This window comes from Oculina patagonica, chromosome 7 (genome assembly GCF_052425735.1).
Source record: "Oculina patagonica isolate OP01 chromosome 7, crgOcupat, whole genome shotgun sequence".
NCBI classification, from domain to species: domain Eukaryota; kingdom Metazoa; phylum Cnidaria; class Anthozoa; order Scleractinia; family Oculinidae; genus Oculina; species Oculina patagonica.
The window spans coordinates 24,598,889-24,624,950 of NC_135764.1; the positions used below are offsets into that span (position 1 = coordinate 24,598,889).

At 38.4% G+C, this 26,062-nt stretch overlaps 3 protein-coding genes across 5 annotated transcripts in view; 2 read left to right on the forward strand and 1 right to left on the reverse strand.

Moving 5' to 3' along the window:
• Window positions 1-6,490, reverse strand: part of LOC144660806 (uncharacterized) — a 7,476-nt gene extending 986 nt beyond the window's left edge. Inside the window, exons 1-5 of one of the 2 annotated variants that reach the window (XM_078521532.1) lie at window positions 6,374-6,490; window positions 2,847-3,176; window positions 1,893-1,974; window positions 1,113-1,312; window positions 1-174 (exon numbers count right to left, since the gene is read on the reverse strand). The exon at window positions 1-174 is cut by the window's left edge and continues 986 nt beyond it. In XM_078521532.1, coding sequence (XP_078377658.1) covers window positions 1-174; window positions 1,113-1,312; window positions 1,893-1,974; window positions 2,847-3,176; window positions 6,374-6,425 — 838 coding nt within the window. In that variant the 5' untranslated portion in view covers window positions 6,426-6,490. The other variant, XM_078521533.1, reaches the window with a different exon arrangement.
• A 2,890-nt stretch (window positions 6,491-9,380) lies between these two features.
• On the forward strand, window positions 9,381-14,562 carry LOC144660498 (uncharacterized). Its single transcript, XM_078521151.1, has 4 exons — window positions 9,381-9,475; window positions 10,647-10,976; window positions 12,106-12,372; window positions 13,513-14,562. The coding sequence occupies exons 1-4, from the start codon at window positions 9,415-9,417 to the stop codon at window positions 13,857-13,859; spliced, it is 1,005 nt and encodes a 334-aa protein (XP_078377277.1). The 5' UTR covers window positions 9,381-9,414; the 3' UTR covers window positions 13,860-14,562.
• Window positions 14,563-18,161: 3,599 nt separating this feature from the next.
• LOC144659993 (histamine H2 receptor-like) lies at window positions 18,162-22,004 on the forward strand. Of its 2 annotated transcripts, XM_078520533.1 has the most exons (3): window positions 18,162-18,206; window positions 18,311-18,437; window positions 20,191-22,004. In XM_078520533.1, the coding sequence occupies exon 3, from the start codon at window positions 20,391-20,393 to the stop codon at window positions 21,411-21,413; it is 1,023 nt and encodes a 340-aa protein (XP_078376659.1). In that variant the 5' UTR covers window positions 18,162-18,206; window positions 18,311-18,437; window positions 20,191-20,390; the 3' UTR covers window positions 21,414-22,004. The 2 variants fall into 2 exon arrangements, with proteins under 2 accessions (XP_078376659.1, XP_078376660.1); XM_078520534.1 differs by lacking the exon at window positions 18,311-18,437.
• Window positions 22,005-26,062: the final 4,058 nt, after the last annotated feature.

Genomic DNA, 26,062 nt, shown 5'->3' on the forward strand with positions numbered 1-26,062 from the left:
TTTCCACGAACGCCTTCCCAAGTTCAAAGTGTAAGTGGTCAACGCAGAATTTCACTTCGTTTTCACGCAGCAGACTCAGTAATTCTTTGTCCACCCAAGGAAAATCTTTTCTACTGTACGTGACAAATACGTCGTACTTGAAGTCACTTTCGTCCACGTCTGGGGGAAGTTTTACTAAGAAAAAACAAAGGATCATTTTAGCAACTCGTGGACTATACTGGAATTATCATAGATGTATGACGCATCGATTGATTTCTCGAATTTTTAATGGCTAGACTGTCCACAGCCTCTAATAATAAAGATATTTTAATCGCAGGGAGCCCACGTCACAAAAAGTGGTTTTCAGTGGGGCCCTGCATAAAATAAATTATTCAAATGATAAAAATATTTAAAAATTAAAATTTAAAAATAAAAAATTTAAAAATTTAAAAATTTAAAAATTAAATTTATTTATTTAAAAAATTTTTTAAATTTTTTTTTTTTTTTTTTTAAAATTAAAATTTTAATTTTTTTTTTTTTTTTTTAGGAAAAATGTTCCATGCATTAGCGGCTTCAGTTGATAAATAAATCGAGAATTTTTTTAACGAAAAAGAAACATGCGGGACTTGCAACGATTGAAGGAAAATACGAGCAAATAGAGGGTTGTGAACAGTCTATCATTGAATGGAATGGAACATTTGTTGAAATGACAGAAAAGGCAAGGAGAGGCAAACGTTGTTTTGACCCAGACCGCTCTACCGGAGTATAGCGCACACACCAAAAGGCCACTGCGCCTTCCTGACCCTCGCCTGCGCAATAATAGATATAAACGGGAAGATATAAACGGTATCATGCACTGCCAGGCAGAGGATACTAAGACTAAAACAAACTGTATATAAAAAAGCAGTTTTCATACGAAGAATTGTCAATGATTCGTAAATTCATATATAAATCGCGTATCTTAAAAGCATGGCAAGTATTAAATATTTGCACTAAAATTATTAAACTGAAAAATACAAACAGACTTTGTTTCGTCCTTAACACGCAAATAAAAAAGAACTTTGTCAACATCACGCCATCTTGACCTTACGCTTGCTCAATAACCATATATTTTAATAGAAGTTAAAACTTACTTGATGGGGGAGGCCTACGCCTTCGCCTACGCCAGAATATTATAAGAACAGTCATCGTTATTAGTCCAACGAGCAAACCCAGAATAATAAACAGTATCGTTCCTAGCAAATTCGAATTGATCGATGTGTGTGCCATTGCATTTAACAAAGTAGAAGGTATCCTAACTTTTTTGTGGGTGCTCTGTGATCTTGTGGGTTTCCTGTGAAGGAAAGAGGAACGAATCAAGATTATTTATCCCTGTGTAGCAAGCATTAAACGCATTTTGGGCACGCTAGGCAAATCAAAATGTTATTTTTTTCGGTAGTTCGTTTCGCCTTCCATTTTTGTTTAAACTTATCATTAAGTACGAAAGGACAAACAAAGATTGAGATCGTTAATAAGAATACCAGAATATTTTTTATTGGAAACTTTAGTTCACACGGATGGAAGCTTTCTTTCTGAAGGCTAGTGAACTCATTGTGCGGGTCTTATCCAAGCTCTTCTGTTATTTTGACTGAAATGAATTGATCATAACCCGAGTCATTGAAAAAAGGTTTTTGAAACACACCAGCGACACACACACCACACATCATCTTTAAAGATGGTTTTCCCTTCGGAAAACAGCAAAAATTGTCAGATGTTTTAAATTTTACCTTCCTTACTGAGGGTGTGCTGAGTTTCCTAAACAGGCAAATCAACTTAACCTTTGCGTTGAATAATCTACGCAAACGGAATGCATAGTGGTTTTTATGATGTACACCACTTAAAATATGTTGAAAACAAAACCGAAAAAAACTTACTGCTGGTAATAACTTGTAGTGCCAATAGTGCTTCCTTCCTTTACAACAGTGATGTTGTGTTGTGTAGTTGCCACGTTTAGCTCTGACAGAAGAAAAAAGAAAGATATTAAAAAAATTGGTTTCAGATTGTAACTTCCCAAAAATTGAAGAGGCACATTTTGTGCATCTTAAATTTTGCCATTTCACAGAAACATCGTGATGAAAGAAACTACATTCCGCCAAAAAATTAGAAATGTTGATCCACGCTAGTGAAGGAGCAGTCTTAGAATCAGCGATTCCGTTTTTTAAGCCATAAAGCTCATGTTAAAACTACACAGGTATCTATTGCGATATGACTTTTCTCTATTGTATGTTTCGGAGAAAAAGAGATAACAATTATATAAACTGAGAGTTTAATAGCGGGGTGTAAAATTTCTCGTCATTTAAACCCCATTTCCACTACAGTAAAAACAGCAAGCAAGGATGAAATAATGGCAAGAGTTATTTTTAACTTTGGAAAAGGAAGTATGAATTGTGCCGTGTAATCGAGTGTAAATTGATTGCTTGCCTTGCCTTGCAGATGTTTTGGTTTGCCCTGTGTTGCTATTTTTTGGTATTGGGACCACGCACGTCCATACGTTTTTCTGTTTTCTAACCAATCGGCGAGGCAAGGATGAAAAACGGCATGTAAAATGTGGTTTAATCTGTTTTAACTAGATTGTTTTAACTAGATTTTTTTGACGAAAATAGGTAGTCGCAAAGACAAGTCCCTTCGTGTGTGCCTACCTTTAAAGTCTAGCGAAAATAAGTGACAAATGAAGAGAAGTCGTCGTGTAAAGCGTATCATGAACCCTATAAACAAGGGGTACGTTTTTAAGTCGCACAGTGTGCACAGGAAAAATTTGGAAGACTGGGTAAAATAGAGTAACAACTGTAGCTACCCATAATAGTTGAAGATATATTAGTAAAACTCACCGTTCTTGTATAATGTTAAATTTATGGAATCATTTGCAACGTCCGGCAAGCCCCAGTTACCAACTTCAGCAACGCATGTGTATTTACCAACATCTTTTTCTGAAACGTTCGTAATGTGCAGAGAAAAATTCCCTCGTCTTCCTTGCAGGAATCTTTCAAAAAGCTTCATGTTAGTATTCTCTTTGATCGTTTGGCCGTTTAACGTCCATGTCACCTTCGTATCAAGGGAGGCTACCTTACGACCCACACATATCAAGGTCGCATTAGAACCTTTTCGTGCTACTAAGCTGCGATGGACGGCTTTCATTTCAGGGAGGACGGCAGTAATTCCTGTTAAAACAATAAGTGTTTATCTTATTTTATTTAACAATTGGTTTATGCTTTAGCATGAAGAAGGTCAAAGAAGCGAGAGAGAATCTGGAGGCGATAGCCGAGAGCAACTCTAGCTTCTTGAGTTTGCAATATTCGATTGAGGAAAGGGAGACGACTTTTGGTTTGAGTTATCGGAAGTTTCGAGAAATCGGGATTCTTCTCTAATTTTAACACTTTTTAATGACTATTTCTTTCCTGTTTGCTTTTTATACAATTCAGTAATTTCCTTTTCGAGAGAACTTTACAGCAAAGATAGTTTTGAGTAATTTTGCAGCAAGTTTTGTAAATCAGCCTGAGTCGGGTCAATAGCACACCGGTAGCAAGTAGAATCCATTGTTATATCAGCATTTGCGAGGTTGCGATAGCTACTTATAAGGCCGGTTCTGGCTCTTAAACCTATTCAAACTACTAACTCAGACACACAAAACAGGAGCACAAGAAAACTGAGATGTTTTTCTTCTTTACTAAAGTTTAAAAACTACACGCATAAACAACTTGGCTAAGCCATGCGTTCACGGTATCTTAAGAATTTCAGGACAAAGAATAAGGAAATTCCGCCGGGTTGACAACTTTGAAGGTTCGACAGTAAACCATTCTCAATTCTACACGTGGTCCTTAAGTGTTCTTGACATTAAAGGTCATTTGAATACATTTTCACTTCTAAGACATCCTGTTTTTGCAGAATTTTGAAGCATCTTTTATACGGGTCCGCTGGTATACCTTATTCTTATTAATTTTCGCGAAAGTTCGGGAGCTGAATTTTGCGAGTAATAATTTTGGCGATTCCAAGAAAAATTAGAGCAAAAGTGTATTAAATTTCGCAATTTCGCGAGTGTTTTATAAGTAATTAAGTCGTCAAAGACTAAAAAACCACTGGAAATGTACAAAGGTATATACAAGGAAACTGCAAACAGAAACTTTGGTCACTGTACTGAAGAGGTTTTGGCCGATTTACAGGCTGAAGAAAACAGTTATCAGACGAAGGGTGCTAGAAGAAAACAAGACGGAAAGATATTTTAAAGGATAGATAGTTGCAGTTCCAAACATTTAATTTTTTCTTGTTTTGATATATCATAATGATATTTATTTTTGCGTGTTTCAGTAAATTTTGCGCAATGTTTTCGCGATTACTTTGAAATCGCGAAAATTAGTACTCGCAAAAATTGGTAAGAATGAGGTAGCTAAGTCTATTATTGGGCGGGTCTTACTCTGTTTCGACGAAAGCAAACTGAAATATATGAAAAATTTTAGTGTTTGTACTGGAATTCAGTGATAATATTTCTTCGTGTATATCAACACTCGAATCTAACGATATCTATAGGAAAAGAGATTGTGAAGTTAGTCTGTGTAAATGTTAACTAACTGAATACGTAAAACTTCCATAATTTTAATGTGGGGGAATTGCAGTTTGCGAACGAAACGTTAACAGAAAAATGAATGAAAATGTTACAATCTTATCGTGCTTTCATTTAAAGATATTCTTGCCTAGCCGCCAATCCAACTTGTAACAAATCCCAAGCATGGTATTTTACAAGAAATCTTTTCTTGCATTAACTGTTATTCTGATATCGTTGCCGTACGAAAACAGTAGGTTTGGTGTTGTTGTGAATCTCTCTTATGCGAAAATCAACGCGGAATTCCAAGAGACACGTACGAACTTGTGAAAGAGGAAAAATATTGGATAGGCAAAACGGATATAGCGAAAACTTCTTACATATAAATATTATGAAACTAGAGAAGTGTTAAATATAAAGTATCATTCATATAAAAGAATTGCCACAACCCTTTGAAGCCGGGATGTCGTAGCCTGCGACGTCCCTTTAAAAAACCGGGCTGTGGCGACAGCGGCATGCAAAGTTTCGCCTTGTTAACAATCACTACCGGACAAATCTACTTATCACCCGTTATTCAAAGGGAAAATATCGGGTTTATCTACGACGCCGCTATGCCGTAAATTTGATCTGAAAATTGTCCACCTGTTAAAATTGTGCACGGCTGTACGGAATTTTTACCCGCAACTAACTCATTCAATCTACGAACATCCTGTCTTAGTTATCGACCCCTAGAATTGATTGAAGAAAGCGGAAGTTCGGTTTATTTTGACGAAGTCGGGCGAGAGTTCAATAATTGTTTCATTTTGTTATGAGTAAGCACTGTGAATAACAGCGTAAAATTTGGATTAAACACACAGACATAGCTCAGGGAAACACGTCCTTTTTGGCTTGTGATTTCAAAATGGCTTTTGGCTTGGGAATAATATATTTGCCATCGAGTTTCGAAATTATTAGAATAGTAACGACACTGAAACGGCTTTGAAAATCAGACCCGCGGCAAACAAATAATATGTTATGGTTCGAACCAAATAGCAAGAAAAGTGACCCAGAATGTGGCGCCAATCCTGTTCTACAGCTCGAAAGGTTCCAATCAAGCTTAAAACCTTCTGTTATCGTAATGAGCTTTGTGCATGCAGCGAAGCGGAATATTCTTAGAAATGCGTTCGGGCTAAAAGCAGCTTTCTGGCAGCACGCGAGTGAAGTTTTTAGTATGAAGTGAAGTTTTCGCTTTGAATTGTACTTGCATAAGATCCCGAGCTAAGTTGTGCATGACTGAACAAAAATTCGAAAACCGAAAAAGACTGCTCGCTCTTGAGCAGTCGGAAAGTTTTGTTCACAAATGAATTCCAGTGTTCTCACGTAAATGTTAACTAGTGCAGCTGTAGTGTGAGCAAGGATGATTTTTAGATTTATGTTTTAATCAGATGTCAAAATGATTTTGAGTATAACAATTTACCTAAAAAGTTATTTCTTCGAGAGCCTTGGAAGCAACCTTAATTCATTTTGAATTGCCATATATCCATCGATGGAAGAGCTTATCAAAATAACCGATTTGTAACATAGCATGGCGAATTTCCACTACTGAAAAAGTTCCCTTTTTCGGTAGGATAGCAAATGAGCATCTTATATTTACGAGCCAGATCAAAATCACCTCGGCGCGCGAGCCAAGTTTACCGGTCGTGAACAACAAGGAAACAGAAATCTAGCTGTGGTATCAAACCGACACTAGGCTCGGTTTTCCCGTCTCTATGTACATAAAAACGTTAAATAGAAACTCTTATCTAGTTGCATCAACTTTCTACACCCTCTCTCCGTCCCTACCTGAAATCGACAACAGTGCTGCAAGCAAAAAGGGCACAAAGTCAAATTTCATGTTTCTTCGAGGCCCAGATGCTTATTCCCTTTGACGTCCACAGTGGGCACGAGTCCGAAATGATATTGCAGGCTTGTGAGTCGTTCTTAAAATATTTTCGCTTTCGGCATCCCCGGGCATGCTCAAGGTTATGAAAACAAATATGAGGCGAAAAGGACGGGGGAGGGAGCGAGGATGGGGGAGGGGAGGGGAGGGAAGGAGAGGGGGGTAAAGGAGAAGGCGGAATGCGAAGAATATAAAAACGCCAAAAATTGTTGCGAAAATTGATAAACTCTACAAAGGGAACTTTATTTATACTTAATGAATGAAGCAGGTTGCCAACAACGTTGATTATGTAAACGCATTTTGATGGCGGAGGGACGGCTTTGGAAAAATTGGTTTGTTGCACACACGGATAAAATTGTGTTGTTGCCCCCCCCCCCCCCTCCTCCGTTTATGCAATGATCCTTTTAAAGACAGCCACCAGTAGCTTTAACTAATAATATCCACTTAAATTTAATAAATGCCGTTGCTGTGCGATCGTTGATAACTATGAGCGTGACAGCGAGCTTTTCACTATCTCCGCTCTTTTATTATGTTATTAACAAGTAGTAAATATTTACTAATTTTCCTTTTGTGAAAAGACGCGTGTTTCCTGCAGGTAGATTGGGCAGCACTCCAAAAGACAGCTATTGTCATCGATGACTGATTAAATCACGTGATTGACGCAGTCACGGTTTTGACGCCGTCAAAACTGGTTAGGGGTTTAAATATGCGCTACGCGGAAAAAAAGTGCTCGTTTGGGGAACAATAATGAACTCTAAAATCAAATACGCGAAAGCTATTCACAGAAAAAAATGGTAGTACAGAATGAAGAGTCGTAAGTTATTCCCCGCGAAATTCTAGCACACCCATTTTTTTCAAACTTTTCGCTACATCGATACCGCGGGAATTCAAAATAAAAAGGCATCTAACGCCACTTTAATTAACAAACTTTGACAAAGAATATATCGTTTCGTGAAATATAGCAAATAGACCCGGCATGAAAAAAGATGTGTCGGTTTTTAATAACTGTTTATACGCGTCTCTGTAATTGTGGTCGTCTTCTGCAGAAGGATTCCAGAGTTTTGGAAATATGACAGATTTTTAGCCAAAGCCCCATACATCAAATGGCGTAAAAGTTGCAGATGCAATATTTTTTGCGTCCAACTAAAAAGAGGCCTAAATATTTTTTCACAAGCCATGCCACTCGGAGCACGGCAATGGTGCAGAATAAAAAATTGTCAAATAGTTGCAGCAAAGCGTGTAGTCTGAAGTATCCTGAGCTTTTGCTAACAAAATTTAACGTTCGTTGATCCGTCGAACTGCTACATTGTTAATTTTGACGTGTATCTTGCAAACAAATGTTTGGGAAAATATAAAACGCGACTTGGCGCATACCGCGTCTTGCCGGCCAGTTAGATATCAACATTATCGCTATGCCCGTGGGCATTACGGGAATTTCAGCCCCAGTTATGAACCAATCACAGCAGCCATTATATCTAAACAGGATTTAGCCATATTATCATGATAAAAAATTTTCACGTTGCGTAGCCAAGACTTGACATTGTGAAGATAAACATACGGAAAGATCTGCATGACATCGGTTCTCGCTCAAAACAATACATGTGGTATCTCGGTTCAATATTACACCACTTTAAAAATGACGTTAAAAACACGAACCTCTGACGTTAAGAAATTAAATGATGGCGTTGCATTAGAGTTACGTTATATCACTTTCAAAATAGCGTTAAAAGCCGCGAAAGTTTTGCGTTTAGAAACAACATGAGTGCCGCCGGTGTATTTAGAGCTTCGATCCTCCGCGTATAATTCAATAGTTTTGAAACTGTTTGGAGGTACACTTTATTGAGGAAACACCGGCCTTTTTATATTCTGTGGTCGGGCTTTTATCGGATATAGACACGGTTTTGTTTTTGCGGATACAGAACGGACGAACTAATGTCACGTACGGGAAAAAATTTGTCCGTGTCTGTTCGGTCATGCGAACCATAAAAAATGGCGCGAAAATACAGACTGTAAAAGGCACCGGCTGTCAAAACACAATGTGTCAAAATTTCAGTTTCTAAGGCTTTCTCATCAAGCTTTGTTATCAAGCTTCAAAATAAATCAAAACGGAAATATTTCTTATTTCAAATTATCTTTTAATCTTTCTAAGGCTATATCTTCGCCCGCTGTGCCCCATACATATCGTCGGACGATAGACGCATTTCGAAACAAAGAATGTTTTCAAAGCACACGTGTTCGTCTTAGAGATGTGAACCTTGTGAAAAGAAGGACACCCTCATTGAAATGTTGGCGTCGAAGACTTGATCTTTATCTACATCTTAACTTAGCAAGATTTTTCCTTAGCAAAGAAAGATTATATCTTTGCTACTGTTTGGGTAGGAATGAAAGTCATAGGATTCTTTTGTAACAAATGTCGCGCGAGATGGCATGAATGTGTTGTGTATGTACGTAAAAACAAAGTGGAATTCCAATGCTGTTTTGACAGGGTCTCGCTCCCTGACGTGCATTGAGTACAGAAAAGTGAAAGGAAGTTAGCTTGCGAGCGTAATCTAAAGAATCGCATCTCATTCAAACAAATGAATGTTTCAGAGGTTTCAGAATGTCTCAGACAATGAAAAGAAAACTATTGTCATTAATGTAGTTTTCGAGTTGTTTCTAAGCAGCACGCTCAAGATCTAGAAAGAATCAAGCACTAAGAAAATCACAAAATAAAAGCAAATGAAACAGTTTAAAGTTTGAAATAACCATGCATACTCTGGGACATAAATGTTTGTAAATCCTTTTATACTGAATTTCTTGACAATTTTCTCAGTGTGGTATTGGACGAAGTATTTTTAGCTATGAGCGTGCTTTTGCTTTCTGAATAGAACAAGATAAAAGACCTTCACGATAAATGGTTTCTTTACTTCTTTGGGGGCATGCCAGGTTGAAAGCATTGTCAAAAATGAGCTTCAACGTTGCTTCAACTGTTGTCTACATTTTAGGGTGCAGCTACCTAATTCCAGGTGAGTCCTTTCTGAAAAGGAATCAGGTTACTAAACGAACGCCCCTCCCATTTTTTAACTACTTAAAAGGGCTAAATCAGGGTTGCCACTTATTAGAACCCCAAAAAATTTCCTGACTTTTCACTGACCTCAAAACAATTTTCACTGACCTTACATAAGGCGAATTATCAAATAAGGCAAATCCACTTTTACATTTGCTTCAGCTCCAGTTCTGCAGACTATCAATATTCCTCTCTTAATTTTCGATCTCTTCACGTTTTTCACGGGATTGTGAAACCATGAAAACAAACTTCTCTGACTTTTCACTGACTTTACAAGAACAAAGATTTTCTCTGACTTTTTTTGCTCAATTCCCTGAATTTTCTCTGACCTTGAAATTCTTTTGTTTTTCCCTGACTTTTCCCTATGACTGTGGCAACCCTGTAAATTATCACATGCTCCGTTTACTTGGGTCTTGTGGCAAACTAACTGATCTGGCTCTAAACCATATTAAATAGATTTAGCCAAGCCTAAAAGCGGAGCTCCCAATGTTTGTGTTTTTTAACTGACCAATAACAGAAAAAAAATAGTACTTGAACCCGCGATCCAATGTAAACCATTATTTGGTCAGCGGTAAACTTAAAAAAAACATTCGAACTCGATGAGTTCTATATGTGAGCCCGCTTTTTTTTTGATATGGTCATGTGATGCTGGTCAGCGGATACTTTGTTTTAACAGCTGTCAATTGACCATGACATAGATGTCCAATAACAACATCGTCGCACGCGCCCGCGAGCCATGCCGCTAGCCACGATGACCATGAAAAACCAAAAGCATGGGTCTGTTAATTTTCTATGGGTATGAGGCTCCATAAGCCCTTATACTAAAAAGCGCTTATTGCTTATTTGCTTATATCGAAGGTGATTAGAGTTTAACAACATGGAATTCAGTAGACACGAAACATACTCTAAGGCTCGATTAAACTCAACTCAACGATAAACACTGTAAACAAAATGTCCGACATGCGTCAACTCACATGTCTGCGAGATGTCGGGCGATCCACAAAAAAGTCAGATACTCCACAGAGGGGTCCTCACAAGTTAACATTAAACACGTGAGAGATCCTCACAAGTTCATATTACAACAAGGCCCAAGTAAAATCTTTTCAAACATTGGATTCTCGTCCCTACAGGTATCACTGCCACCATTCCTGTGCTCAACCCAGTCCGCCGCAACGTGGTAACCAGCAGAGGTTCCAATGTGACCTTGACATGTCTTGGTCGTAAGGTAAACGCTATCGATACCGTGGTGTTATGGAAGTTTAATGGCAAGAAAATAAAAGAGAATACCAACAAGAAAGCTATTGACAAGTTCCTGCCAAGAAGACGAGGAAGCTTTTGTTTGCACATCTCGAACATTTCAGAGATAGATGTTGGTAAATACACGTGCATTGCACATGTTGCTAACTTCGGCAAGCCGGATGTTGCAGAAAGTACCATTAACGTAAACTTATACCAGAGCGGTAAGTCAACTTTTTAAATGACCTTGATTATGCAACAGTCGATCCTCTCTTAATCTGGACACCAATACGCTTCAGCTCATACAGGCAGTTTCGTTGATTTCAAGTTAAAAAGGGAAATTTTATATTACAAATGAAAAGCCGATAGAAATGTTTTCTTTAAAGGGACACCGCTACCAGTTTCAATTCAAAAACTCAAGAGCCTAAAGACATCTGAAAACTACGAATAGTGGTCCAATTTGGTTAAAAATCACCATGCAAGTGTAGTGAAGCGATAAACAAATGATATTATGGTGTTGCCACCAGGAATTTTCGATCTCAACTTAAAAAAGTGAGGCTGTTTTTTAATTTGTTCCTTGGGAATGGAAAAACACCTCAAAATTATTGTGACTCCCTTCTTCCTTCAACAACAATTTACAATTTTCATCTTGATGTACTAGGTGCATTTCATGTACGAGAAGACCTATTCGCCAAATTGAGTACTTTCTACCGAAAAGTATTAAAATCCCCGTAACAGTGTCCCTTTAAGTACGGTGAGCAGATTCGCGTTTTGTATAAATCGTGGGACAGTTCGGCGACGCGCGCGCCACACAGACCGGACGCACAAAGAATGTAATGGATGCACGTTTCTTTTTAAAAAAGGACACAATAAAGCAGTTTCGAAGGAACGTGGCTCAACAAACCCGCGCAGAAAATTAGTTTCCGTAGGAAGAAGTGATTACGAGTTTTCATGATATATATGTATGTGGGACGCTAGAAAATTGCAGGTCCCTCCATGTGTGACTTAAAACCCTAGTCAGGCCATTCGGTAGGTAGTTTTCGGCTGCCTCTCAAAAAACAATAATTAATTACCTTATTTAAGTGTCATTAGTTAGCACTAATGTGTAAATAAACAAATACTGTAAATAAAATACAAATAGTTAGAAATCCCAATTATCTAGAGGCTGACCTGTTAGCTATTACCAAAGAGTGGAGCAGTTGAATTTGGAAGCACCCAACACAAATACATCTACTGGCATGGGTTTAAAATCCGGAACGTCCGGATTACAAGTCCAGTGCCTTAACTACAAGACCATGTTCGCGTCCCCAAGGGAATCATCTAGTTGATTTTGTTGTTGTTTGATAAATTCAGTAAAATGGCCGAAAGGAACATATGCTTTACCGATGCCACTCAGTGGATGCCCAGTGACAACGCAGTTCTCTTGGTCAGAGGGTCTCCGTCGGCAAGACACAGAGGACACTGGTCCATTGAGCAACTGGTCCAGTCCATTCCACTTGAAAGGACAGAAGAAAGACACAGAGATTACACAGCATTTTTGTGTTAAGACAAACAAGACAGGAACAACACAATGGCCGGCAGGCAAATATTGTATTTACAAAAAAGGAAAGTGTCCCTATGGTAAGGATAATAAGAAGTTTTCTTTTTCATTAGAGCGGTTTTCACTTGAGTGTCGAAAGTTAATTGCGTTTGCTTTGGTTTTGCATTACTACGCTTAGTGATTGGCTTAAAAATCTCGCGCCACTTTCTCAGCCAATCAGGAGTAAAACCAAAACCAATCGTGATTCGCTCGCGCACGTTTTCCCGCGCTTTGTGTATTTGCTTCGATTTTTGATTGGTTTACTGGATTGTCTGTGTCCTTTGTGATTGGCCAAAGTAATTACTTTGGTTTTGGTTTTACGACACTCAATTGAAAACTGCTCTATCTGTAGCTACAGTTGAATCCCGACCAACCCTCAAGGGAGCGAATTGAAAAAGGTTCGAGTTATCAAGAGGAAAATTAGTAAGAGAATGATTGGTAAAAGGTTCGAGTTGTTAAGAGTTTGCGTTATCCAGATTCAACTGCAGTATGAAAAAAATATTTTAATGCAGAAGACCACGCAACAAAGAATAAAATCCACTTGGCTTATCTGTTACCGGAATTCTTTTTCAAGAGATGCTTGTACCAGACGTCACTTTAAAGGGACTGTGTCACGGTTAAGTTAATTTAATGATGTTAAATTTTGCCAAATATTCGCCATGAAACTAAATTTTTGCAAAGAAATTAGATCTTTGATTTTAAATGACAAAATGTTAGCTTCATTGCAGCCAAATGTGTCTCCCGGGCGATATAATTTAAAGCTACAACCAGACGAGATTAACTTTGAAAACAGTTCCGCCGGACCACATTTCAAAAACCCATATCTCAATCCGTTTCAATATTCCTACACTGTTTTCTGTTTAGTGTAAATAAAACCAAATTGATGACAAGGCTGGTACTTCGGCATGTTCGGCATAAGGCGAGGGCTTTAGTGGTCAATGTTTAAAGTAGCAGTGCTGGACTTCTTCAGGACTTGTAATAAAATGGGGGGGGGTAGGGAGGGGGGTGGTCTTGTTAAAAAAGGAACTACCAGACGGGGGGAGGGGCTTTCAAGAGGGGGCTTAGGGAGGTTTTAAGGTAATTACCAACCACCGTGGCCATAAAAAAGTAACCAGTGAGATGGAAAGGAGTTGGTAGATGACAAACTACAAATGAATATTACTTTTTCTGGCTCTTGACAGGATTTCATGAAGGCTCAATCAAGTGGGATGACGAGGATACTAAAAACAATAACTTGGCCAGCGGTGTCCTACCGGACGGTACATACAACAAGGACACTGTCATGTATTTCTGCTGTCGTTCAGATGGGTCAGCGGAGACACCTATCGAACTTCCCATGCGCGAACCGTTCTTCCTTTTGAAACACTCAAGCAGTTGTCAGGCCGTATTGGGCATGCGTGCTACGGAGGAGTGGTTATTCTGGGATTGCGAAGACCGGGACAACAAAAACTCCTTTTATGGAGAGATCCCGGAATCCTTCATAGCAAAGGACATAAGACTTAATTACTGCTACTACGTCCAGAAGTAACACTTTTTGGCTATGCCTTGTTTTTGCTTGTAAATTTACGAAGCCGACTCTGTAATACCAAGACCACAACGAAAAACCAATGAAATAAGCCAGGTGTATATATGTATCAGTAAAAATACAAGAAATAACGATAATCTTACGGCAGACATCTTTAGCGACGAAGAATCGTCAAAAGAAACGTAAAGCCAAACTATTAGAATATGATGGCTCAATTATTTTTATTTAAAAGCACATCTTTTAAAAATATAAAGAAATGCATGCGTTAAATTATAAGGTTAGCTGTTCGTGTCAAATAGAAATAACGATAAGCTTACGGCAGACACATTTTTACGACAAAAAAGCGTCAAAAGAAACGTAAAGCCTTTCTGTTAGAATATGATGGCTTAATTTTTTTTATTTGAAAGCACATCATTTAAAATACGAAGAAATGCACGCGTTAAATTATAAGTTGCTGTTCGTGTCAAATAGAAATAGCGATAAGCTTACAGCAGACGAATCTCTTCGACAAAGAAGCGTCAAAGAAACGTGAAGCCTAACCATTATAAATAATGTGATGGCTCCATTTTTTGATTTGAAAGCTCATCTTTTAGAATATAAGGAAATGCTGGCGTTAACGTTAAATTACATGGTTAATTGTTCGTGTCAAGTTGTAACAAAGGTTTTGTTGTCCCTACTACGGATAATAAATTTCACAACACTAACAAGTGGCTTAAGCTGTTTGCATTGCGTTTATATTTTTAGGGACGGACATTTCCCCCCCCCCCCCGGCCCCTCCGGTAATTTCTTATGGTCCGTCCCTTAAGGTGCACAATTCCGTGTGTTCTTTTACTTACGACTAAGCTTGGTAAAGATAGTGGTCGTTCGTCTCGTAAACCATTCTCGTCCCCATAGCCCTTTCGTTTCTCTTAGCCGGCTGGGCCTGGCACGAGGAAACAAAGGGCCTGGGAACACAGGATTTCCAGTCCTAGATTCTAGGACTTCCGGTCTTCATGTATGCAGTCATGATGTTTCGAAAGAATGTATGAGAGAGTCGTTACGTTTTCGACTTCCGTTTAGGAATTCTTTTTCCAAACAGCCAATCAAAAAAATTCGAATTAATTCAAAAATCCTATGTCCCCAGAGCCCCCCGTTTTCTCGTGCCAAGCCGGCTAAGAGAAACGAAAGGGCATGGGGACGAGAATGCCCGTAAACAGGTATGGCGTCCGTTCGATTTGTCAAGGCACATAAAACTGCAAACAAGGCTCAAAAACAATTTTTTTCCACTGGTTGGAATGCTAGTCTATCACGAGATAAGTCAGACAAACCCCTTGGTGCCCTGTAGCACATAAAGCCTTATCACGGAATATCCTATCAAACATGTTTTACTGCTTGCCCCAATATTTCGCCGATACCAAAACCTCCTCATCTCTTACCAATACCCATTCTTATTATTCGAAAAACCGTTTCGAAGCCCTTTTATAGTCAGAAATCCTTTGCGATTGTTAACTGTAATTTCTTTAGGACACGTATCCTGCGTTATACGTAGGTTGCCATATTTGGGAGTTTGCTCACGAAAACGCCTCCGACATATTTAAAAAGTGCTGCTCATCTTGGAGTGACTTTTAAAACATTTCCATTCTTCTTTAGGGAGTATTTCCTTTTTGAACCACAAGGTAGAGGACTTGTATCAGTTAACAAACATATCCAGGAGGCCGAATGTGGTGAATAAATACGAAAATTTCGCTGAGAAAGTGTCGCAGTAAGAAAGCAAGTTGTTCGCTAATAACTACAGCATTTTTCCACTCACCATCATTCCGTCACTCAAGTTGTCAACACTCTGCTACGCTTTGATGAACTCAATTGTCTATTTGACCAATCAGGTGTTGCCGTTGCTGGAGCAACTGACTCCATGAACACGAGACGGAGTGAAGCTGTTACAGTCCCCCTATTTTTTCCGCTCTCCCACCCCCACGTTGCGAGCATCCCGCCCCGCCACCCACGGGATTTTTGCACTCTCCCCAGTTTTCGCTCGCGTTCGTAAACCAAGATGGCGGCCCGATTTCGGACTGAACTTGATCGATCTCTACGACTTCACGGAAAAATAGGGGACTGTTAACAGGGTCTACATCATTAAAATGTCAGAAAGATAACAATTCGGTAAGATTAAAGCGTTGAATTTTCTCGCTTTATCCATGAAAATACTTCCCTTTTTCATGACTTTCTTCGATAAGCTTGCAAGGGTTAATAAATCTTAGGACTGCAACTTATCGTATGAAATTTGTATTTGCAGCTGGTTGTGTCGTTGTAACCTTAAATATAATTACACAATCACAGTTTATCTTGCCGTAAAGGTTATATTAGTTGATAACTTGTTAAATTGTTAAACAGTTATCCTGCTTTTCCTTGCGGAATATCATCTTAAGGGGAGCGGAAATGATACAGTGGTGAGAGCGCTCGCCTCCCACCGGCGTCATTTTACATGTAGGTGGGTTGAGTTTGTTGCTGGTTCTCGTCCTTGTTCCGAGGGTTTTTCTCCGGGTTCTCCAGTTTTCCCTTCCTCCGCAAAAACTAACACTTCTAAATTCCAATTCGATCGGAAATCCGAGGGCCAAAGGTTTAGTATAGTCGCAAGACTATAAAATACAGCCCTCGTTAAATAATGTCAATTTATTAATTCATTCTGTTTTCAGCCAACTCGGCCTACGACCAAGTCGGCTATGTTTTAGGCAATATTCTGCACGATTTAACAGGATAATTGTGAAATACACTTGATTGATGTGGTGATTTAAGGCACTGCGAGAGTAAGTAAAGTCCCTTTTAACGTAACACTGACATTAACAAGAGTAGACCGGCACAAGTCGTAGCACCATCAAGTCTTGCAGAACGAAGTGTTCTCAGGACTTCGTCACTTCTCGCTATTAATCTCGAACTAGCTTGTTTATAATAGAACCTTATATTGTATGTATATATATATATATTGTAATTAATAGTGTACTTTTTTTTACGCCTTGTATTTTACTCTGGAACTCAGTTTTTTACTTCAATATGAGTTTTATTAAACATAACATTACATTAGAAGCTAGATCTCTAGACTCTGGACCTATGCCGGGTTTCACGGCCTTTTTGCATTCCCGACTTGCACTGCGCATCTTGGTCACTCGCCTTTTATTGCTTGCAACGGTTTGATTCATTCATGATCGAAGCCTCTGGGTAACTTTCGTTGATATATACTGTATACATCTACCTCATCAATAGGATTAGTTTAAATATTCTTTTCAACTAAATCGGCCGCGTTTATTTCCATACTTTCTATACATTTATCGGTTGAAATTTGGTTGGGGTTTGCATGGAAATCACGATGCACAATGGGTTAGGAACATCTGTAGAATTCCCTAAGGAAATTTATAAAGAAAATAATCATTACATATCATAAGAGGCAGAAAATAAACTTCTACATATTTGCAGCAAAAGTCTCGTTCAGAATACGTTCACAAATAAACTGCCTTTATTTATTCTTCGAAGTTAAATTTACACAAGCACAGAAAATGAAAAGTTCAGTTTTTCTTATAGTTCGAGAATATAAATTAAAATCGTCACAGGGGAGCTAGATTTGCTGTTTTCGGTTTTATTCATATGCTAATTTAGTTATTTCAAAACTCTACAGGAGTAGAAATCACAATCGAATGGCAAGACTATTAATTTTAAGTTACAGTTGACTTAAGAAGACCATGATGTTTGAGTTTCTAGTGTTTGTATCTTCTTGCGGTAAATTCGGTTTATTAACGATAACAAATATTAAAGGAAGATGCCAGAAAGTTCAAGACATTTCTTCAATATTATTGCAAGGATTTAATTACTGTGCGCCTCACTGACATTTTGATTTTCATTAGCCATTTCTCGTCTTTATGAGGTCTAAAGCAATAGCTAGGAACATAATAGTGGAAAAATAAAACAGCATGTATCATGTTTTCTTGACAGCGGTGTCAATTCTTAAACCGAATCAGAAGACATCTGAGGGAGGAAATTTAAAAAGCGCAAATCTGGCCTTGCTTTGGTAAGCCGCCAGAAACATAACTCCAGTTTATTAAAGTTAAACGTAAGCGATGTGCAATGATCAAATATGATATATTTAAATATTCATATAGCTAAAGCAAACTTTACGGGCCATGTCGGCTGCAAAAGCTGAATTTATTCAACTCAATAGGCTGCCAGGAGTCGCTGCTTATCTGCATGGCAGTCGTCCAATGAAAAATGCCCATTTTGTTGAAAATGTCTTAAATAAAAAGCGATCGTAAGCCATGTCAGGTATTCCTTTGTTTTCTTATTTTCCAGTTCAGTATCGTCTGCCAAAACAGGGTGATATCAAAGGTGGGTTAGAAACGCAGTGTATTTTATTCATTAAGAAATTGGGTAGTGTTCTTCCAACCGAACTTAAATTTGTCATGACCTAGAAAAGGGTTTTTTTCTCTCAGTTGGGTTAAAAGCTGAACAAACTAGTCATCGACAAAGAAAATCGACAAAAGAAATTGGCCGGGGACCAGTCTTTATAGATTTCTGTTTCATCCATCTTTTATAACACAAGCTTCCGAAGCAGAACAGGTAGGTTGAATAGCGCTTTTTCATAAGAATAGAGCTACTGGCAATTCGATTAAATGTTATATAGAACTGTATTTGCATATTCTATATATACGACCATTGGTTGCCGTCGAAAAGCTCATTTGGTTGCCTTTCTTCTATTTGGATTTAAAGTAAATTAAAATCTCGTTTGGCTTGTGCCGTAAATCTGCCTCCAACAAAATCGCACAAAAATATTCTCAAAGTAAATCGCAGTTACTCTTTTTGGTTTTCTCTTTTATTTTGGCCTAAAGGATATCATCTCAGGCTACTTCTCATTTCGATAAATTCACTGTTTATCTTACAGGACGGCTTGCCTTTAAAAAAATTGACGATGAGAATATTGTTGTCATATTTTGTATGGACTTCGTAACAATAAAATTGCGTTATATTTTGATAACAGCTGAACTAGCAAAACTGGGCGGCTAAAGCGCCTTAAATACGTGTACCAAAATTTAGTACCGTTTTTCGAGCTCATTCAAGCAAAATGTGTAGAAATGACCATATATAAGGACAGACGATGTAATTTTGAAACATTTGGCTTAAGGAAAATCTTTTAAAAGCATCTGTCTTGAAGCTCACGGCTTGTAGTCGGCGAATGAATAGCTGTTCTTTTCATCGTTATTGTTTGTCGTTCCTTTAGAATTCAATTTCAACACAATCTACACAAAGAAACTTAGTCCATCTCTTTTCCCTCTATTTAAGAAATAAACAAGTGCATTGTCTTTTAGCAATACTGTCTGGCTATAACTGAGCGTGAGTAACTGATGTTAGGCGGAGCAAAGCGTTTTTAATAAGTTGCGATCGATGAAGCAAAATAAAAATGAAAAAAAAACCCTGATCTTTGACGGGATTGCTTCCAAAATAAAGATATATTTTTCATGTAAAAGAACAGAAAAGTTGAAATTTAAGTTGAAACTGATTCAGCCTGAATTAGAATGTCAAACTAATTTTGGAGCATATGCAGAATTTTTAATTATGACTATGTTATTATGCGTCGAACGTTGGGTTACATATATAATTCACAGTTTCCAAAATTTGCACATTTAGTTAATAGAATAACTACTGTTAAGGTCTTCTGTTGATATTGACCATTAATATCGGGCAAAGCGCTCAGCGATCGCCTACTTTGTCTTCTGTGTACTACTGAACTGCGTGAAGCGAAGACTGTTTAATTTTCTTTCACAAACGGACAAAAGTGTAATAACACTTCAACCTTTAATATTTGCGACAGAATCGGTGTCAGGCTTTGCCATTTTTATAAAGGTTTGTTACACCCTTGTTTTAAACATAAGAATATAGGGACTCCAAAAATATTATAATAGAAGGGAACACAGATAAGAACAGGAAGAAATTTCATTATTGTGATCCTTCAAAAAGAGTGATGTCACTTATCACTTGCGTTTGAATTGTATATTCAACTGTGTTTGCATTTATATATCGGTCTTTTCAGGCTGTCACAGTAAAATTTAAGCTCATTTATTCGCCTCCTATTTGGAATGAAATTACTTTTGGTTTTGCATGTTTACGTCAAGAAATGTTTTGGTGGCTGCCGGTTTAGCTTTCAATACGATGTTTTTACGGCAAAGGTGTCGTTTACCTGTTCTAGGAAAACCACACGACACACCATTATAGCATTACACAAAACTGGATAGAATCGCCCCCACTGTGGAGAGCGTTCCTACTATGACCTTTTTTGGAAGCTGTGCATAGTAAAATATCTCTTTCTATTTAACAGGTTGCATCCTTGGAATCGTACTCACACAGTTGATCGCGTTTCTCAATGGCGGAATACTGAGTTTGAAGAATGATGCCGATTTTGTTTCGATAGCTTTCATCGCACTGACACATTTCTAAGATATATTGTGGTCTGCAACGGGAAGCCCTTTTAAAAATTTTGAAAGAGAAGTAGTATCAGGGATACTTGGGATAATCGTCATGAACAACGCAAGTATACTTTTCGACATCTTCAACGACACCGTGAACACAACAGGAGATAAATCCAACACCACAGAAGAGTTCCCAATAGAGCATGGAAATCATCTTCCTCTCGTCCTTCTGGGTGTCCTGTCCTGCTTAATCGTCTCCGCCAACTTACTGGTCATCGCTTTAGTCTACAAAAACAAGCAGCTTCAAACAATAACGAACTTATGCCTAGCATGCCTAGCACTGTCCGATCTGCTGTCAGGCCTCGTTGCCATTCCTTTGATATTTGCCTGCAATCTTTCGCCCATGCCAGATGGAATTGCCTTCTGCATAGCCATGGACCTTGCATCCCGGTTCATCGCCATCTCCACAATATTGCATCTTCTAATTGTCACGTTCGAGCGTTATGTCATGATCATTTACCCAATGCACTACTACAGGATCGTATCCAAGCAGAGAATGGCAGCTGCGATGGTCTTTATTTGGGAGTTCTCCCTGTCTGTCTCCCTTATACAGCTGATTTGGATCAGTTTTGGTGCCACTGAAGCCGAGAACGAACAGTATAACGACATAATCTACAGTTACAGCTGTTTTGCAGGCCTCGTGGTTCTTCCTTTAATACTTCTTGCAGTCGCCTATGGTCGCATATTCCTTATTTTGCGAGCTCAGCTGAAGAGAATACGTCGACAAGTGACTCACATAAGGACCTCAAGGGGAGCTAGGCAAAAACGGGGCCAAAAGCGTGCGGTGACAATTCTTGGCTCGATGATCCTCGCCTTCATCTTAGGTTGGTTTTCGTACTTTCTCAGCTCCATTCTCTTGGACGAAAATTTGCTGATGCATCTCCCACCAGAAGTAAACGTTACTCTCCTCTTCATGAGGTATAGCACGTCCCTTGTCAACCCTCTTCTGTACACTTTGTTTAAAGAGGATTTTAGAAACGTTTTAAAGTCGTACGTTTATAAAAATCCGCAGAATCACTTTGACGAAATTCCTTTAAGTAGCCACGTTGGTTCGGATGCAGGATTTGAGTAAAATGATTTTTTTTCTTGGGTTGTTCATGATGTAACATTTCAATTTGATATGTTTAATATAAGCAGAGTTATGACCTAAGTGAATTCACCCATCCTATCACTTAGCTACAAAAGCATTGGCCGCTTTCAGAGCAAAAATTCCCCGGGGATAGGTTCACTAAAATTGTTTTGCCCCCAAAATAAGCGACATAGCTAGAAATGTAACAAATCAGGATTAGATGATACGCGGGAAAGGAGATATTAGAGAAATAATTAAAGTTGAAACAGTTAATAACCGAGTGTCATTGTTGAGCCAATAAAGTCATCTTTTTTTATGGACGTGCCGCCATAAAGGTCGACCGCCATAAAGCCCTTGAGTTCGTTAAAGCTCTTTAAGCGCATCCACTCAGATTTCAGATGTCGATTTTTTTAACTGAGTGCATTCACCTTTCTCCAATGAATAAATATACTGGGCGCACGTAAAAAGGTATAATCTCTTTAATTACGAATTACAGATAACAGCAGTTAACATTTAAATTAGTTATAAATAAAGTAGATAAATATCCTATGATAAACATGTACTAAATATATTAAAATTGCCAAAACTTGGTCGCCAAGACTTTCATTTTGAATTTGTCTTTTTGAGTTTCACTGATAATTTAATTTAAACGTTAAAAAGTCCCGTTAGGTCGGAAATACATAATATTACATTGCGTTCATTTGTTTTCAAATCAATCCACGTTCTAACCAGTTCTCATCTTCAGAATAAGCTGGTTTTCCGTGAAGGAAAACCGGCTTTGTAAAGCATTCAGTGTGGTCGGTTGTACTCAAAGCCGTAAAAAGCTACCCAGAATGAGTGACAACTTTTTATGTTATTATTTGCAAATTTTTCAACTAAGCTAATTTTAAAAATGTTCAGTTTGCAATTAAGTTATCGAACAAAGCCTCAATTTACTTTATTTAATCCCGCGAATTAGTGTTAGTCGGCGATTCGAACAGTCCGGTCAGGTCTGGTATTTTGTCGGTGAGTGGAAGTGATTAATACACAGTCTGTATTCAGGTATAGTTATCCCTTAACTTCCAAAATCAAATCGACAGCTATATGGCGAGTCTGACTCCTACTCTACCAGATTGCTGTTATTACTTGATGCAACTGACGTACAGACGCCAGGAACGCAACGTCTTAATTTTAACTGAAATTAATCAATTTCTGTGTTATATGTGCAGGGAAAAGCTGTTTAATTCATTCTTAATTCTTGGGATCTTTCCAGCTGAATAAAAGTTTCCTGGGCTATTTTCCATCACTACCTTTGTCAAAACTTGGCAGTTTTAAGGGTAAACATATCCGGAATGCAACAAGTAAAAGCATGTAGACTTATGTACAACAAAGATTTTAAATTATTTTATAAATACAAAATTTCTTATGTTACGAGTTCATATCCAGATCCTGTAGGCAGCCGTAGAACTTCAATGAAGATTCCAACTGGCAAATACTTTCCGAAGATTAGTCATTATCATATCTCGTGCTATTTCGAGAAACACTTGGTACCGTCGGTTGAATCTAAACGTGAGGATATGGCGCAAAAACATGATCTAGGTCGACACAAAAGTGACACGGTAGACCAAAACGTAGAGCAAACAATTAAACTCGGAGAGGGTTGGTTGGTATTGAAGTTTAAATGAAACCGTGCTTTAAAAAAAATGAAGTTTGATTGAGACCGTGCTTTAAAAAAATAAGCATTCCAAGCGTTCAAAGGATGGATAACGCTATCTATCGAATGAATCATCACCAGTGTTAATTACGTAATGTTTAATTAATGAGCAGCAGTGTTTTATCAAGTTTAAAACACGAGGCGCAGCCGAGTGTTTTAGACTTGATAAAACACGAACTGCAAACTATTTTGGCCTTGAAAATTGGACGTAAAGTTTAGCCGTGTCTTTATCAGATATAAAGACACTCATTAAACATTAATTTCTTTTGTTTTTTCTTTATGAATTATTAATGAGTTTTTTAAGTCATGGCGATTTTTCCGGTGGACAACATTATCCACTTGAGGCCTGGTCGACAATAAAGGGTGAAAAAGGGAGCCTAACTCACATTCAACCCTGAAAGTTGAATGGCAATCACGTAACGCTTGATTCTCACTGAGGTTTCGTTTTAGCGCCATATGTTCACGTCTAGGTGCAGCCGACTGAAATTCATTATCAACTTGGGATCAATGAGTTAATTTTTCCGCATTTAAATTTCATTTACATTTTTTGTCAAAACCCTTTCCGTAAACTGAATAAGGATCGGGGTATAGATATATAACATTTCATTTATATTGCATGTTAAGTCATTTAAACTGCTTAACTGTTACCAAACTCTCCGGTCTAAGAAACCATACTAAAACGACCACAGCGTTCAAATTTTTAAAAAAAAAATAATATAACAATTTCTGTCTTATATGTGCAGGGGAAAGCTCTTAGAACTATTCTTGACTCTTATTTCCCAAGTTGAAAACAAATTTCGCATTTCAATCCGAGGCAGCACAATCGTTTCCAAGTGCATTTGCTAACCGCATTTCCGCATTTGAACCCAGGCTCCGCAGTTTTTCCAGTTGACACTTAAGGAGACTCTCCCGGATCTGCTACTTTTAATAAACCTGGGTATAGAAGGAATAGCTCGAGACTGTAATATGTAATAATCCTCTGTCACGTCCTTGCCTATGCCCTCTGAGTAATTTATATCGATTCTTCTCGTCGAAAACATGTATTTGTTCCTGTTAGGGTCCACAGAAGGGTCTGATATGTTCTGCATATGAAAAATAGAGCGAACGGTAACCATGAGCACATAAGCACAAACAAGCCACTTGACGGTGCCCAGGGCGGGTGAGCCGCCGGGCCGGGGGGCGGGGGGAGGGGAGGGGCCCGGGCCCCGAGCGGCGAACAACCCGGCCCAGGGCTTTAAAGCGGGGTTTACACGAGAGATTTTTATGTGGAAAATATATTTGATCGTGTAGATGACACAACAATTATTTGTCATCAGCTCAAAAGTTAGAGCGCCAGTAATATGTCCTTAACCAGCAGAGATACGCACAGAGATACGCGCGCACAGTGCCCAGTGGGAGTCTGGAGATAGGGGACCACATATACTGACGCAATATTTGCCACATTTTATGGAAGAAGTGGTCTACACGAGGTTATTTGTCCAAAAAAGATAACGCGCAAGCTTGTCAGCAAATACGTCTGTCACATAAAAATTGGCCAATTGTACTCGCATGCACGAGTTAATAAAAGTTGTCACATTGAAATTGTCACATAAAAAATTTCTCGTGTAAACTCAGCTTAAGGCCGGACACCGACACTGCTGTGCAGACGTGAGTAAAAATGCACAATACCACCGTTCACGGATTAGAAATGTGATAATTAAGCTATTGGCATACTCACTTTTATAATCAAACGTCCTTCTTCAACAGCCAAGATGTAATTGGACATTCCAGCAAGGCGTATTGTTGGGAACGTTGAGGATATCTTTTCTTCCGTTTTGATGTTGAATTCTGTACATGAATGAAAAAGAACATAAACATTAACATGACAGAAATAAACATAGACTTATGAAGGCTTAAACTTTTTTTCACAAGACGTTGTCCTCGATTTCGTCGCCATCGTCATTGGTTAAACTCCTTAGACGTAGACGTAGATATAGACATAAACATAGACGTATACTTAGACAAAGACACGGACATAGACTTAACAAATAGATTCCATTTTGCCGTGCGTCTGTTCAGTTATATATCACAGATGACGTCAAAATGTGGTATGAACAAAAGAAGTTGCCCACGAGCCGAAGGCGAGTGGGTCACTGATGTTCATGTCACATTTTGACGTCTTCTGTGATCTATAACTGAACAGATCCACGGAAAAATGGAATCTATTTGTTTTATATAATAACGCAAGACTTCAGCACACTTCAGTGTGAGCAATGCCGCCGTACCGATGAGCCGTAAGTTGTTTTGATTTCACTATTAAGTTTTCGTGAACACGAAGCACTGTTATTCCGATTGAAAAAAAAAACAAAACAGAAAAATGGTCAATTGAAAGTCAATGAAAAAACTAACCTTTATTCCGATTTGGAAAGTTGTTCAAGTCTTTAAGCATTAACCGAAGCGTTCAACCGCAATTCGTTTGTTTCCCGTGGCGTCGTCCGACTGTACAACATCGGTCAAACTTTCATACAGATTTCGGATAATTTCTCGAATAATTCACTGTCTTCTTCAAGCTTGTTTCGCCCAGTTAAATGCTTCGAAAGGTGAACGATGCTTGGCGTATTGTTTCTCACTGAAGATTTGTAATTAAGCTGAACTTTTTTGCTTTGTTGTGGCCCCGCGAGTTTGAAAAACTTTGCCGACAACTCTGATTTGGACTATGAACTCTGATCACGCGCGTGAGTCACACCACCGCGTGACGTCATCTATGTGTCTGTACTCTAATAGATCATAAGTAAGAACCAATCAAAATGCGTGTAGAATTCAGGTTATTATATAAATAAACATAGACATACGTATAGACATAGACTAAGCATAGACATAGAGAAAGACGTAGACGTATCGAGACGTAGACAGAACAAGGACAAGGACAAGGACAAGGACAAGGACAAGGACAAGGACAAGGACAAGGACAAGGACAAAG